At 43.5% G+C, this 15,856-nt stretch overlaps 2 protein-coding genes across 4 annotated transcripts in view; both read right to left on the reverse strand.

Annotated features, from left to right (window-relative positions):
* Nucleotides 1-8,792: 8,792 nt before the first annotated feature.
* On the reverse strand, nt 8,793-10,947 carry LOC118416756 (peptidyl-prolyl cis-trans isomerase-like 1). Its single transcript, XM_035821986.1, has 3 exons — nt 10,795-10,947; nt 10,110-10,264; nt 8,793-9,246 (listed from the first exon to the last, which is right to left on the reverse strand). The coding sequence occupies exons 1-3, from the start codon at nt 10,854-10,856 to the stop codon at nt 8,957-8,959; spliced, it is 507 nt and encodes a 168-aa protein (XP_035677879.1). The 5' UTR covers nt 10,857-10,947; the 3' UTR covers nt 8,793-8,956.
* A 3,296-nt stretch (nt 10,948-14,243) lies between these two features.
* Nucleotides 14,244-15,856, reverse strand: part of LOC118415971 (phosducin-like protein) — a 5,544-nt gene continuing 3,931 nt past the window's right edge. Inside the window, exons 5-7 of one of the 3 annotated variants that reach the window (XR_004831177.1) lie at nt 15,044-15,168; nt 14,307-14,610; nt 14,244-14,274 (exon numbers count right to left, since the gene is read on the reverse strand). Coding sequence is in view for 2 of the 3 variants with exons in the window: in XM_035820955.1 (XP_035676848.1) it covers nt 14,520-14,610; nt 15,044-15,168 (216 nt within the window). In the remaining variant the exon portion in view is untranslated. The other 2 variants (XM_035820955.1, XM_035820953.1) reach the window with 2 other exon arrangements.

Genomic DNA, 15,856 nt, shown 5'->3' on the forward strand with positions numbered 1-15,856 from the left:
CCAGCTAAACCGCACCGGTTTAGGATTTTAGTACTCCGTGCAGTTAACATAAGTGTGCGTTAATCCGGTGTGCGAATTAACTGGCTTTTACTGTATAAGAAAATGTATGTGACTACATCAATACATCTGTGACAGTGAGTTGACAGATGCAACAACAAAGCACGCATTAAGCTAACGATCATGTGATACATTGTAGCTTTGATCTTCCTTTTTAGATGTTGCAATATCATCATCATCATCATCATCTGCATATGCTGTAATAAAGGGATAGGCAATCAAACAGAATGAAGTATCGACGACGACATCTTTAGCTTCGTTGCTTTTTTTAATTCTACAAAAACACAAAGAAGCATAAAAACAAGGGAATATCAACAAGAATAAAATGTACAACCAAATAACTCGTAAGTCTCGTGTTTGTGTGCTGTATTTCAAAGAAGATTAGCTGATTACATATATTGCATGTTAGCTTATGGACTTAAGTATATAGCATTCATGTATGCTATTTTGGAAACACCATCAATATTGTATAATCAACATTATGTCATACCTGTGACGCGAAAACGTTCGACACGGGTGTTCCGGACCGTGTGATAACTTCCATATCATACAGGTTCTAAGTTGTATCCACACAGGCTTCCTTCGAGTAAATCGAACTATTTCGAACGGGCCGAATACGGCACGGTTGAAGATTGGAATACCGGATTCGGCCGATCGGACGTTAGAACTGCTGTTGTTACCATCTTTTGTTCGAGGACACAACATTTTCTCAACTTCTGGTGCATTTCGCATCAAAATATGTGTCTTCTCAGGTGGGTATGACAAACGGTGTATTCTATATACAAAGGTGAACACAGTGATGGGCCCTACAGAAATGTGTTGCTGATTCCGATTTGTTTCGTGACAGCACCTGACGTGTAATGTTGTTACCACAGACAAAAAGTGTTAAAAAATATGTTTGCGACACTTTCCGTTCCTCAGAATTGTCTCAAAGGAAGCAGAGATGCTTTAAATGAAGGCTTGGTCAGACTCCACGGTAAATGACAAAAGAAACATCACTTCAAATGTAATCATCTTGATATTGCGCTTTTTAAAATAATATAACAAACATGAAATATTTTCCCGACTGTCGCCCACTGGGGCGCAGGAACGTGAATCTCTGTTGAATTGATAACAAGTTAGAAGCGCAGAAAGTGAGCTTAAATTCCGTTTCATAATGTCTCCTCACTACTGGCATTAAGGTATTAATTTCATTGTCAAAATTAAGCAGCAAGTATTTTAGTTTCAAGAGTAAGTCGAAGAAGAAGCTGTGTGACATGTAACATATTAATTTTGATGTTTCTATTGCAATATTCAATATATGTTTGGTACCTGGCGCTGTCGTTGTCATCAAACCAGGAGTGACCATCAACTCCTGACGTCATAGTGGTGGTACCCGGACTAACCGTGGTAGTGACTTCGGGTGTGAAACGAACTCCAGTCAACCTGGTGGTACCCGGACCAACCGTGGTAGTGACTCCGGGTGTGCCACCAACTCCAGTCATAGTGGTGGTACCCGGACCAATCGTGGTAGTGACTCCGGGTGTGCCACCAACTCCAGTCATAGTGGTGGTACCCGGACTAACCGTGGTAGTGACTCCGGGTGTGCCACCAACTCCAGTCATAGTGGTGGTACCCGGACCAACCGTGGTAGTGACTCCGGGTGTGCCACCAACTCCAGTCATAGTGGTGGTACCCGGACCAACCGTGGTAGTGACTCCGGGTGTGCCACCAACTCCAGTCATAGTGGTGGTACCCGGACTAACCGTGGTAGTGACTCCGGGTGTGCCACCAACTCCAGTCATAGTGGTGGTACCCGGACCAACCGTGGTAGTGACTCCGGGTGTGCCACCAACTCCAGTCATAGTGGTGGTACCCGGACCAACCGTGGTAGTGACTCCGGGTGTGCCACCAACTCCAGTCATAGTGGTGGTACCCGGACCAATCGTGGTAGTGACTCCGGGTGTGCCACCAACTCCAGTCATAGTGGTGGTACCCAGACCAACCGTGGTAGTGACTTCGGGTGTGACACGAACTCCAGTCAAAGTGGTGGTACCCAGACCAACCGTGGTAGTGACTTCGGGTGTGACACGAACTCCAGTCAAAGTGGTGGTACCCGGACCAACCGTGGTAGTGACTCCTTGCAAATTGCTGGTACCTGCAGCAGCCGTGGTCGTCACTTCAGGTGGGATAGGGATAGTTGTGTTGCCTAGTGTTGACATAAAGTGTGTATTGAAAAATACACCATTCTTTTCTTTGTCTTTCTGAAAGATGCTTTGAAAACCCAGTCTTTACTCGTGTTATATGATGCGACGCTCAATTTTAAAAAGTCATTTACTGCCCAGAAGAAGTACCAAATATCATAATACAATTCGTTATGCTGAGTTTCTATTTTTTTGAATCTGCAGAAAATTATTTGTTCATCCTACACTACTGTTTGTTACACCACCTCCCCTCGCCCTTTCAAATCGTAGTTATTTTCTGAGCAGCAACCTGTAGCGAATGAATCAATGGATGGCTGAAGAATGGAGAACGGGATGCAAGAGCATCCTCCTATGCAGGGACATCCAACCGCCTGTCTGGCTGTGCCCTGCTCTTTTAACCGTCACCCTTAGTTCCTGTGGACGCCCCCCCCCCCCCAAACCAGCTGTCAGCCAATCAGAGAATAGGCTTTCTGTTTTCAAAAGCTGTCTCGCATGTATAAGGGTAAGCTCATTAATATTTATAAGCAGGGCGGTCAGGAACTAAGGGTGACAGTTGAAACAGCAGGGCACATCCAGATAGGCGGTTTGGCTGTTGGATGTCCCTGCGTAGGAGGATGTGCCAGAGCAACCTGCATGGAATTTGTTTGCACAGCCCTTCAGCACCGTTGAGCTAGCTCCGCGCAATATAAATGTAACCACATGGTTTACATCACTTCAATCAAATTTTGAACCTCTATGGTTTTGTCAGGCCCGTATACCTAGTTCTATGCAACATGAAATTAATATAGCTCCTTGGAGGAGCTCTAGTCAAGAAAACTCAAGATAATAAAAAGTCACTGAAGAACACATTAATTATTTCCCCCTAAAAGCATGAACCTCGCTTACCATCCTCGTCTCCATCGGCATTATCCGGCTGCCCCTCAGCCCAGTCGCTGCACCGCAGTTCTCCGCCATCTACGTAACTCCACGAGCCATTCCTACGGTCAAGTCTAAAATAGAACTTCGTATCATTGTTGGCGGCGTTCTTCAACTATGCAGTGCACATATGAGTCCTGCTCCAGCACCCATGTTCACTGTATGAGAGCCTGTTGTAGACTGAATCCGATAGTTTACAGTAGCCGAATTTATTGGGTGATTTTATAGTACCACCTTGATCTTTAAGATTCGTTTGACAATGATACAATAAAGGGTAGTGTGCTTTTTTTGAATCTGGAAGATCTGCATTTAAACTGTGTGTAGTTATCCTTCTTACGTAATCCCCTGCCATGAACACTTCCCCGTTTCGGGGGTAACCAGCCTGAGAATAGTGGAGACTTAGACACAGACGATGCAAATTTCAAGCAAAGACTGTGGCGTCTCAGGTACAGGGGAGTAAATGACAGCTGCTCTAAGGTTCTGTCTTAGCCTACCTAGAATTATTCTACACACCCTCTTTTGTACAGCTTCAATACACTTAGACTGGAGAGCAGCGAGGCCGATATGCCACACTGGGCAACCATACTCTAACACTGGCCTTACAACCCCACAGAAAACAAGAGTTAAGTCATAGTCACCAAGTCCATGTTTCTTTAGGACACGTGGTAGGTAGAGCCTGCGGTTGGCCTTACTGACAATAGAGCTAACATGAGCGGACCACTTGAGATCGGCTTGCATGATTACGCCTAGAACTCTAGCAAATTCAACTACTTCCAACTCTGACGGTCCTACTGACAACTGTGGGGGCGGAGGTTCTCATAAAACATATTACCATTACTTTACACTTAGTTGGATTAAGTTCCATGTGATTGGTATCAGTCCATTGCACAAGTTCATCAATGTGCATCGCGGAAGGAGCGGTACTGGGTCTGGATTCGGCAAACGACATGTCATCTACGTACTTCCAGCCATCCGCGGAGCCTTCATCGACCGGAACAGCGTCATTGATAAGAGCCAGGAATACAAGCGGGCCTAACTTAGTTCCTTGAGGCACTCCGCATGCATGTAAGAATGTAAGAGAGAGAGAGAGAGAGAGATAGCGGCCCACCCAACTTCAGCCGTTCCTGTGTTCTATCCACGGACGGCGTTGTTTTCATTACACGACTATCAGCTGACCGCAACTACCCAACTCGTGTTAGTGAGGACGATGTGTGTTTTCACGCTCAGAGCCGTAACGTTTGCTAAACAATGTCCGTGAGAGTTTTGGGTACAACTGCTAATTGTATAGGCCATGTTTGTAAGCTTGAATTACTTCTCAGATGCCTTTGTTATTGTTGATGCAACATTGTCAATTATAGATGTGAAAACCCCCGCCCCCCCTCCCCTTCCCCCACAGCCACACACACTGAACATGAATTCCACATCTGTATGGTGTGACGGAGTTCAATGTCTGTGTAGACGAAGTAGGTGGTAAATATCCCCCAGGATGTACAAAGTGAGGTGCCTCTACTATCCACATGTCGCTCGGAACGTTCAGTAGAAATTGGCCAAAAGTTAAACACACACTCTCACACACACACAGACACACGCACACACACACACTCAGACACACGCACACGCACACCAGACGAGTCCAAAACTACAGGTTGCGATATACAAGGGGTGATCAATAAGTTCTCGTCCTCACCTACAACTAATGAGCTCAACCCAGATTTAGAAGCATAGATGTCAAGTATAAAGTCTTATATAAATGTGTACCAAAATTCAAATTAGTGTGATCATTACTTTGCAGGCGACACCCAGTAATGTTGGATAAGGGAGAAGGAACAAAAACGTGGACAATTGAGCTGCGACCTGAGGTGTGCGGGTCAACTTGAGCTTGAGGAAGTTAGACACCCACCTCTCGGTATCAAGGCTAGTTATATGTCCGACTTAGCCTATTTCTACTACTTCAAGTGACACGTCGAGCCTGGGACTACCAGTGGTAGAGGCCAAGTTTAAACATTTGTCGCGATATTTTTGCCAAGGTGAGGCAAGAATACATTTCGTTATACATTTGGCAAATTCATTGACAACACATGATGATTTCCAACGAATCCATTCCATGGATCAAAAACTCAATATTACCATCAGCAGAAACTGTCTACACGCAGACTATGCCGAACCTAGGCAGTTTTCGGTGCCGGTTTTAAGCATTCACCACTAGCCCTGTTCACACCCGTGCAGTTAAACATCGTTTCTACAGTAATAATTGTTGTGCAATAAAAATTGACTTGGCGATGAAAACGAAATTTTCCTGGTTGTCTGGCAGCTTCGCGGATTTGGCTGTATGTCCTGGGTATATCTGTAGACAAATCTCTGCGAACTCATTCTCAAGCAAAATGACTATTACCAGAACGTAGGCGAATCACCCCCGAACTTCACGCGACCGAAATCCAGCCAAAAAGAAAGAAACATAAACCGTGTTGGAGCCATCTGTGATCCAAATTTGATTTTTCGGTGATGTTAACAACATAGAAGAATGGGTCATTTTGATTAAATATTGAGAATATGTAAATATTGTACAGGAAAAGTAGTGGAAGATGAAATGCACTTTATTTGTCATTGTCCTCACTACAGTACCGAAAGAGACAAACTATTTAAACTAGTTAACAAATTTTTTCCCAGCTTTGCACATCGTAACGAACTACAAAAAACTGCCTTCCTGTTAGCACCACCCAATGCATATGTCTCCCAAAATGTCGGAAATTTCATCCTCCACTGTATACAGAAAAGAAATCAAACCCAATAGCATTCATTTTAGATTAGAAGTATCACTAGTTGTTGACCCCTATGTCCACTTTGTTATTGTATCATTATCATCAATGTACTTTCACACATGTATTTTTGCAATTTTTTTTAAGCCTTCGGGCATGAGTTTGCAATAAAAGATTATTATTAAAAACGAAAATAACCACTCTTTTAAGAATCGCTGATTATGTCCATTTCTACTAGGTCGTGAGAGGGTCGGCAATCGGTTGGGAATCAGTCAGGAGTGATTCGACAGTCTGCGGTTAGAGGTCAGGGTGGTCGGGAGTAGGTTAGATTGTATTTGGGGCTTTATCGGGAGTAAGTCATCACTTACTGGCCGGGAGTAAGTGGTTAGGACATGTGTATGTTCGGGATATGTTCGGCACTCAAAGATAGGCGTGGCCTAAAACTGGTCAAACTGCTCCCAAACTACTGCCGACTCTTTGTGTAACCGGGGCTTTAAGTACATCAAAACAACAACGAGCTCTTTTGAATCTGTAATTCCCTACACAAAAAAATGCCATCCGTATTTCCGACTGTCCAATTGCAGTCCTTGTCCTTGTTCTGAACGAATGAGGAGAAATCCACGGTTTCTATTGGGGGTGATCGTGAGGCCATTTTTTATGTTTATTGGAAAAATGCGTATCAGGGTGTTCAACATTCCTTCAGAATAATTTACACAAAGATAAGATTTCAAGCTGACAAAGACGAACTTATGAGAATGGATAAGAAGAAAGATCTTACCTTGGACTCTGCAGCAGGATGGTTTCCGTGGAATGCGAAGCGATCTTAGTGTTGACGTATCTTGGTCTGTTCACCTGTTCCCGAAAAACACTCGATGCCGGGCTCTCAAGACCGTAGACAGCGGACCGTACCCTTAGTCCGTGCACACTAATATAGCGTTAAAGTGATAACACCAAACTTTCCCACGCTCAGTGCCGCAAAGTTTGCAAAACGATCTTCGATGTGATCTTGCCGTGTCTTGACGTACGCGTGTTACCAAGAACACCCAGGCTTCAGGTGGCAAACTACCAGTGACTAGACCAGGCTTGACTTAGTCTCGGTTATAGCGGCCCGCCCAACTTCAGCCGGCCCGTGTTCTATCCACGGACAGCGGAGTTTGCGTTCCACGGACTGTTACCTGACCGAAACTACTCAACTCGTGTACTTGATGCCTCATTATATATGTATGCTGTTAGTGAGAACAAAACGTGCTTTTCACAGTCACCTCCGTGAAGTTTGCTAAACTATCCCTTCCGTTCCGGAACGGTGCCAGGAAGACATGGAGCGTGCATTAGAGCTCGGGTTCACCGGCCATGTATAGTGTCTTACAACCGTGTACGCGGTTGGTTAGAACCGCAGTGATGTGGCAATATCTGCAACTAATAAATGCTCTCTATAGGCACAAAAACACTGGCAGCTCAACAGATTTTGTTACTTAATTACCGCATACAAAACAGAAGACCCCGCGAAACTTTGTCGGCGGGAAGAAACGCCTTGAACAGACCCATATTTTACAAGTCTTATAGAACAAACGCGTGAAGCGCATATGGAGTGACATGAGAGCCAACGCCTGCAGCGTCTTTCATCCCTTCTAAAGCAAAGGCATTTGTTTCATGTCATCTTAATTTTGCTTTGTTAAGTATTTCTCACGACTTAACAAAATGATTGTGTTTTCTCATATTAAAAGATCTCTGAACTTTGCTAGCCTGGCTAAATCGCGCTCCTCGCGGCCGGCCCATCAGGACGGGGTCATTAACCCCAACTAGCGAGAGTGTGTAAAGTTGGCTGAATGTTTCCCTTCATATAGACCTTTCTCACGCGGCGGCCATGATAGATCTAAAACAAGTTCAGTGAGGCAAACAAAAGACTGCCCATCATAATTAGCAATTCAACCAATGATAGCCTGCCTATTAGGAAAGCGACCAATGCTGAGAATGGCTTCATGTCCGTCAAATATTTGCACTATTATGTTTTTATTTTGCATCTCTTAAGGGACTATGGGATCAGTACGCGAGTCTAAATTGCTACATATTTCGCTGCATAAAACCAGTTATGATATTTATTATTTGATCTTATATTGTGAAAAATTGTGTGGTCTGAGGGAAACTAAATGGGAGCTGATTTTAGAAATAAGTTTTGTCTGTTTGCCTCATTGACGTTGTCTTCAATCTATCATGGCCGCGGCATGAGAAAGGTGTATATGTCTTCATCTCTCGTCAGTCAGTCAGTCAGTCCCATTGCTATCGTACATGTCAATAAAAATACCAGATATCTTTCCTCCGGCTGTGGGGCCATCTTCAGAACAACACTCAGTAACACTTAGTCATGCAAGAAATAAAGTGTTGAGGAAAGTTTTAATTAAAAAATACAACAAGTTCTAGTGCATATTGTACAAAGAAAACGTCTTGTATTTATGCATAAAAAGACATAATGATAGTTCTCTCCTCTCCAGCCCCGGGACGCCAAAAAGCAGTTACTGGAACAACTGGATGCTTTAGGAAATGGTCTGACAAAGAAAAACGTCTTTCATCAGTGACGATTGACAATTGTCATCCAGTGTCACTGCTGATTGATAACGGATGTTACCTGATACGTCTGACCGTTTCCAAAGTCATATCAAGTTCCTCGAGTAACTGCTTTTTGGTGCACCTTACTACCTGGATGTGTAACCTTCATTGAGCAAGCCCAGTGAGGTTTAGAACTAGCTATTGTCACTGCATCTGGCAGAGAGAAGCAGTACTGCCCTGATGGAGGTCACAAACTACAAAAATGTTGGCAGGGAAGGCCAGGGTTAACCTTCAGTCAGCTAAGGGTGCCCCAAACACAGACTGGTTACAGCCGAAGTCGTTAAAGTAGTCTCAGGTTTATTCCTTATGATTACGATGAAAATTTGGAATGTACATCATTGGTTTAACTATGTCATCAGTCCTGTCTTGTGTTCATACATACAAAAAGTGACCAACAAAAAGTCACACTAAGAAATTCCCTACATTTTGTCGTAGATGGCATCATTGTGAGGGGTAAGCTTTAACTATTTTGATATCGTCCACCGGCCGGTCGTTATTTCCGGTTTCGACCATCCCGACCTTCTTAACCACGCCCATCCCCTGGCACACACGCCCAAATATGGTGTGCTTGCCGTCGAGCCACTGCGTGGGCGCCAGCGTGACGAAGAACTGCGAACCGTTCGAGTTCGGGCCGCTGTTCGCCATGGACAGGATTCCCGCGCCCGTGTGCTTCAGGTCAGAGGTTATCTCGTCCTCGAACTGGGCTCCGTAGATCGACGCACCGCCGCGACCTGTAAGGAAAATGGCGTACACGTTAGGAAAAACGGGAATGGTATTTTCGTAGGGAGAACAGGAAATAGTGTATCTGTTAGAGTAAACGGGAAAGTGATCTTTGAGTATACTTCAGAATCTGTAACTGCTTTTCTATGATATTAATTTGCTTGTAGGGGTGGGTACCGGTACAGAAAATTCAGGTCCAGGTCCGGTTCAGGTCCAGAGGATCAGGTCCAGGTCCGGACCTGAACCTGGACCTGATTCAGTATGACTGATACCAATGGTCCATTTCACTAATTTAAGAAATCTGTTTGGTGGTGTATTAGACTCACACTGGCGTTTTAAAATCCTCCAATGCTAACTGCACCTGTACGATTGGCTGTAAACTTGGTAGAAATGACTATAAACTCTACTCTGCTCCACTCATGTTATTTTCTTCCACCTGCAAGCGCCAAAACGTGTGAATGCCTGATAAAATAATCTGTTAATTTTCTAATCGGCCCTACATCCGGTCCACCTAATTTTTTCAGGTCCGGTTTTTCTGGACCAGTCCAATAAGAAAAACCGGTTTTGCACCGGTACGCTGTACCGATACCCAGCCCTATTTGCTTGTCTATTGTAAATTATATATTATGTATGGTGTGTGTGTGTGAGGGGGCTTAGGGTGACACGTGTGAGTGACGCACAAACACCTACATACACACTCAGCTGCATACATACGACTTTGTGTGTGTATGTGTGAACATGGTGTTTTACCTTTTGCATCATGAAGCCCTTGATGTGTGTGTGTTTAGCTGAGTGTGTAACTCACTGTAAGCAGGTATGTGTGTGTGTGTGTGTGTGTACACATGTGGGAGGGGGTTGTTGTTGAGGGGGTTACCTGTAGCTGTGGGGTCTCCCCCCTGGATCATGAAGCCCTTGATGATCCTGTGAAACTTGACACCGCTGTAGTACCCCCTCCGAGCCAGCTCAGCGAAGTTGCAGCAGGTTCTGGGTGCGTGCAGCCAGTACAGCTCTACAACTATGGTACCCATACTGTACAGGGAACAGGTTAGGGTTATACTATAGTACAGCTCTACAACTATAGTACCCATACTGTACAAGGAACAGGTTAGGGTTATAACTTATAGTACAGCTCTACAACTTTGGTACCCATAGTCCCATACTGTACAGGGAATGGAACAGGTTAGGGTTATACTATAGTACTGCTTCACTACTTTGGTACCCATACTGTACAGGGAGGATAAAGGATGTTTATCTGTTAAACAGGCATGTTGTTTGTTGTGAAACTCCTCCAGGTTTATTTGATTCAACGCACAGATAGATCAAATTTTAAGCAGCAAATATTGGCGACAGTGAATCAAACTTGTGGGCCTTCACTAACCGTTAGTATAGAAAAGGCGAGAGGACCACAAAATCTGGCGAGGGACGAGAACTTGCATGGTGCAAAGTTTGTAACTGTTTAGCTCAACCAAGGAACATAATATTTTGCCCCCCTCCCCCTTCAGCGGTGATGCAGCACAAATCGCCGACAAGCGAACTTCTGACCGTGACTTTGAACCCACCTGGTCTCCATGGTGACGTTCGGAGGCTGCCATGAGGGCGGGGGGATCCCGGGGTCCGACATGAGTCAGGTTCACGTTCAAGTCGCCGCTTTCTGTTGTTGTTCGCTTCTTTTCGTGTAGGACCCACGCTTCTCAACACTGGGGCAGAAACTAGCCGCGGATTCGTCAAATAAATATTCTGAACACCGCGAGACAGAAACTAGCGGCAGATTCGTAATAAGATTCTGAATACCGCGAGACAAAAACTGGCGGCGGATTTCTTAATAAAGATTATAACCACTGCGAGAGAGACAGAGACTTGCCGAAAACTTGTTTGCAAATGCTTATAAAAATGTCCGCTGGGCCGACTGACTTTGACTTTATTGAGTTTCCTTTTATTTATTTATTAATCTTTCATAATCCTTTGACATTTCTGGTAGAAAAATATTGAAAACCCCATGAAATATTAACCAAACCAGTTCAGTATGGTCAAATATAACGTTAGCAGCTTAGTAAGATATCATTTGGTAGTTTTCTGATATAATATACAGGCACCATAGGCAGAAAAGTGTACTTCTGATTATCACCGCCAGAGGGCGTAACTTATCAGTGACTGCAAGGCTGTTCTTGTTTGTTGGATCAGTGTTGTCAAGGGGGTAAATTAATCTCTAATTGCAAGCAGATCCTACGATGGCATAAGATAGTACTAAAGTGGCCAAGGAGTGTAGTCAGCTAAGAGGTAGCCAAACACACTCCTAGGCCAGCTTCACTCCTCTGGCAGCTTTTAATATTAACTTATGATACCGTAGGATTTGCTTGGAGATTAAAAAGGCCTTGCTTGCATCAAACCTTGAACTATGACAAGGAAAACAACAAAGTGACACAATAGGAAAAAAATTCAACTGCTCGGTGCCCACAGAACATTTATTGCAATGATTTTATACTGTGTTAAACACTGAGGTATTTCTTTTCAGCCAATAAACTTTCATGCTGACAATCTTTGCAACTGACTGCAACACGAATCTGACTTTTTACAAATTTTAACAGGTTTACAGTTTAAAACCCACAATTTTACAGTACTGCAGGTTAACAAATACAACATACACAAAACACTCACAGTGAAACCAGCTATAACTTGCTCCTAGATCATACTGTGGTGTGGGGGAAAGTATTATACATTATTTACTCATCATCCTAGTTTTTTTTACTCTACTGCACAACAACTTGTTATTACAATAAGTTATTCTTCATATCCTTATTCATAAAACTCTATCATCCACAACTTATGGGTCATGTGACAAGAAACAGAGAACAAACAATGAATAGAATAGATTACTGCACAAATATGGCTCCTAACTAAAATTTCTGCATAATGTCATGTGAAGAGTCATTCTCAACTCCCATAGTATTCACGTTACATACAAGTTGCCATACATTGTACAACGTACCTGTTACAGTTCTTCTTCTACTACAACACACTCTTACACTTTTTCCTTTAAAAGTTTACAAACATTCCTGCTTGGCATCATTGAAGTTTTTATTTTAAAACATTTTCCAAAGTGAAGCATTAACAGCATTTTGGCCGATGGCCGTATTGACTCTATTGTTTATGGTGGAGGAATTTTTTAAATATCCTTTATAAAATTTCCTGAGAAAAGGCAAGAAAGAAGCAAACAGACTTGCCGACTGCTTCTTCCTACAGCTGTAACTGATACCTCTTCCTTAATGTTGTAAAAGTCTTAAGAAACAAATCCAATCTTTAACCTTCTCCTTCCAACATAATCAGTGCAAAGTTGGCTCAAAAATGTTTTGGCTTTCTTGGCAGGCTAAAAGGAGACCCAATAAACAAGTAGTAAACAACAGCAAGTCAACAAGAAACACCTCAAGGCTTACAAAGCTTGGAACAGAATGTCTGGATGTGCCGTGTGGTGTTGCATCACTAAGGGAGCTTTTTCCTTGGACTGCCAAACTATGGAACTGTCTTGATAACAACTGTTTCCCTTCTGTATACAATATGCAAGCCTTCAAAAACAAAATAACTTCCATCATCCATCAACTTAGTTCATAGTCTAGAAGTGATCAAATGGCCTTACATTGAAAATACCTGTTAAACTTCAAGAAGGATCATAATAAAAAGGAAGAAACAAGCAAACACACAAACAAAGTTGGATCCTTGTTAAAAGTACATTGATGGTTCCTGTAGTACATGTTATCTCACTTCCATTTACTGTGCTAATATATAGATCACACTCATGATCAGGTCTGTGGCCTGTTGTTCAGGTGTCCTTGGACGCATACAGAAACACTCTAGAACAAACACTGGATAAGATACAAGAGGTATAGAACAATTTACGTGGAGTACAAGAGTTAGTATAAACAGCACATAGCTTTTTAGTATTCACCCCTGGTTGAGGGATATGGTTTAAGGTTTCCGGTATAACTCAAGTCCCAGGTGAGGTTTGTGACGTGAAGTTGGCTCACGAGAACAAAATTTGCATCCGACCTACACTGTAAACCGTGTCTGGGCTCGAAATTCATTTTTGAGATTAGGTGCACTGGTGCACCCAGCTTAAGAAATTGGGTGCACCAAAAACTTTTTGGGTGCACCACTTTAAATTGAAGTTATATAGTATATACTAGTATACTTTGATATCTTTACATACACGACCTAAGAAAATATTTGGGTGCACCATGTGCACCCACAGAAAAAAATTGGGTGCACAGCTCCAATTTTGGGTGCACCTGGGTGCACATGCACCCAGTATTTCGAGCCCTCCATGTTGTCAGACCTCCGGGAGTAATTTGATATGGTCGAAAAATCCCTGGATAACAAGACCGAGACGAGGGCCGATACCGACTTCCTTTGACCATTTGCTGATGCCACACTTCTGGTCTGGATGTGTGATGTAGGTTTTGGGTCATTTCAACTTGAGAAGGATCAGAGGACTGATGGAAAGCTTGTCGTTAAGCGCTTTATTTTGTGTACGGATACAAAGTCTTAAAATTGCAACATAACAAGACTTTATCCACAACCAGGACATAAAGTCACAGCCGACCTTTTGGTGACCGCCCGTCACCTTCTCAGGGCTCGAAATACTGGGTGCATGTGCACCCAGGTGCACCCAAAATTGGAGCTGTGCACCCAATTATTTTCTGTGGGTGCACAAGATTTTCTTGGGTTTATGTATGGGATGATATCAAAGTATACTAGTAAACATCGTATTCTTGACTGCCAATTGTTACAAAGATAATAAGAATGTCTGTCATGGTACTTGGTTAAGAATTTGATAACATGTAACTCACTCACTCACTCTTTTGTTACTAGTTTTTTCTGACATTCTACTTAAATTTAAGTGGTGCACCCAAAACGTTTTTGGTGCACCCAATCTATTAAGCTGGGTGCACCAGTGCACCTAATCCCCCAAATGAATTTCGAGCCCTGCCTTCTTCAGGGCAATTTTGACTGGATATGTTTGTGACCGCATCTGTAAGCAGCGCCACCTACAGCTGCAGTACAATGTTAGCAGCGGCACCTACAGCTGCAGTGCAATGTGAACCAGTCAGAATTGCCTGAAGAAGGTGACGCATAGTCATTGAAACGTTAGCTCTATCTGTCTTTGCATTTGTGTCTGGTTGTGGATGAAGAACCTTGTTATTCTGTGTTGTCAGACCTGTGGAACATGGAGGTGTGTTTTTGAGGAAACCTGGACTGTGACAAACAAACATGGTTCTTCACAAAAACTGCCTCAGTCCACATCGAAGTCGCTGTCGTCGTCCTGACTGTGGGACTCCTGCAGAACGGTCGGCACGTCCGCTTTAGACTGGAGCAGCCCGTGTCTGGGGTGAGGAGAGACAACAGCATATGTAAGATAGATCAAAACTGTCTCCCTAACTATAACCCTAACCCTAACCTCTAACCTCTAACCCCTAACCATAACAACTAATGCCTGCAGAACGGTCGGCACATCCGCTTTGGACTGGAGCAGCCCGTGTCTGGGGTGAGGAGAGACAACAGCAGATGTAAGCTAGATTAAAACTGTCTCCCTAACCCTAACCCTAACCCTAACGCTAACAGCGTTAGACTGCAATGTTAGTGTGTGCGAGCACTGCTTGGATGCATGTTTGTGTGCGTGTTCATTATTTGTGCTTGTACTATACGTAAGGATGCCTACAAGGACAACTACATTACTCATAATCTGCACAGTTGTGTGTCCTTTTTGCAACACTACAGGAGAGAAGGAACAACATGCAGAAACACAAGACGTCTTACTCCACTAAGAAGGACTCCAAGTCTCCAGCGAAGAAGTCCTCGCCCAGCTGGTCTGTGATTCGCAGGAAGTTCGCCACCAGCTGGCCGCCCCGGTACGCCAGAATCGCAGGCAGGCCTTTGGACGTCTGGAAGGGACAAATGTTTCACTGTTTTAACATTTAGTGGAGGTATATAGATGATATATTCGTCATCTGGACACATTCGGAAGAAGATTTCAGTTCGTTCATACAAGACCTCAACACGGCACATCCCACCATCAAATTCACAGTAGAAACCTCAACTACCTCTATCAACTTCCTGGACGTCACCATCAACGTTTCCGAGGCCTTCACCACTGATCTCTACACAAAACCAACAGACAAGCACCAATACCTCCTGAGGAGCTCTTCCCACCCCACCCACTGCAAACGGGGAATCCCCTTTGGTCAATTCTTACGCGTACGCAGAATCTGCTCCGACGAACCCAAATACAGGGAACGGGCACAGCTTTCAGTTTTGGTCAATGAATACTGTCATCTCTGAGCTATCATTTTCCCAAGCTACGAATGATGTTAACATTTAGTTAAATGATTTGGTCATACAGGGCTCCCTTGCAGACATGTTTACGACTCTGTTTCAGTCTTTTGGTATTGAATATTTCGATGATGCTCGTTATATTATTCATGGAATCATGTTTGGTCTGCATAAATCTCTATTTACTTGGGTATCAATATCTGCATTGCACTATGGCCACCAAAGTGAAATGTCCAGGAATAAACAAATAATACAACAAATAATGAAGCCAAATCTACACACCGATTATGACATGTTTAC

Source organism: Branchiostoma floridae, chromosome 5 (genome assembly GCF_000003815.2).
Source record: "Branchiostoma floridae strain S238N-H82 chromosome 5, Bfl_VNyyK, whole genome shotgun sequence".
Classification (NCBI taxonomy): Eukaryota; Metazoa; Chordata; class Leptocardii; order Amphioxiformes; family Branchiostomatidae; genus Branchiostoma; species Branchiostoma floridae.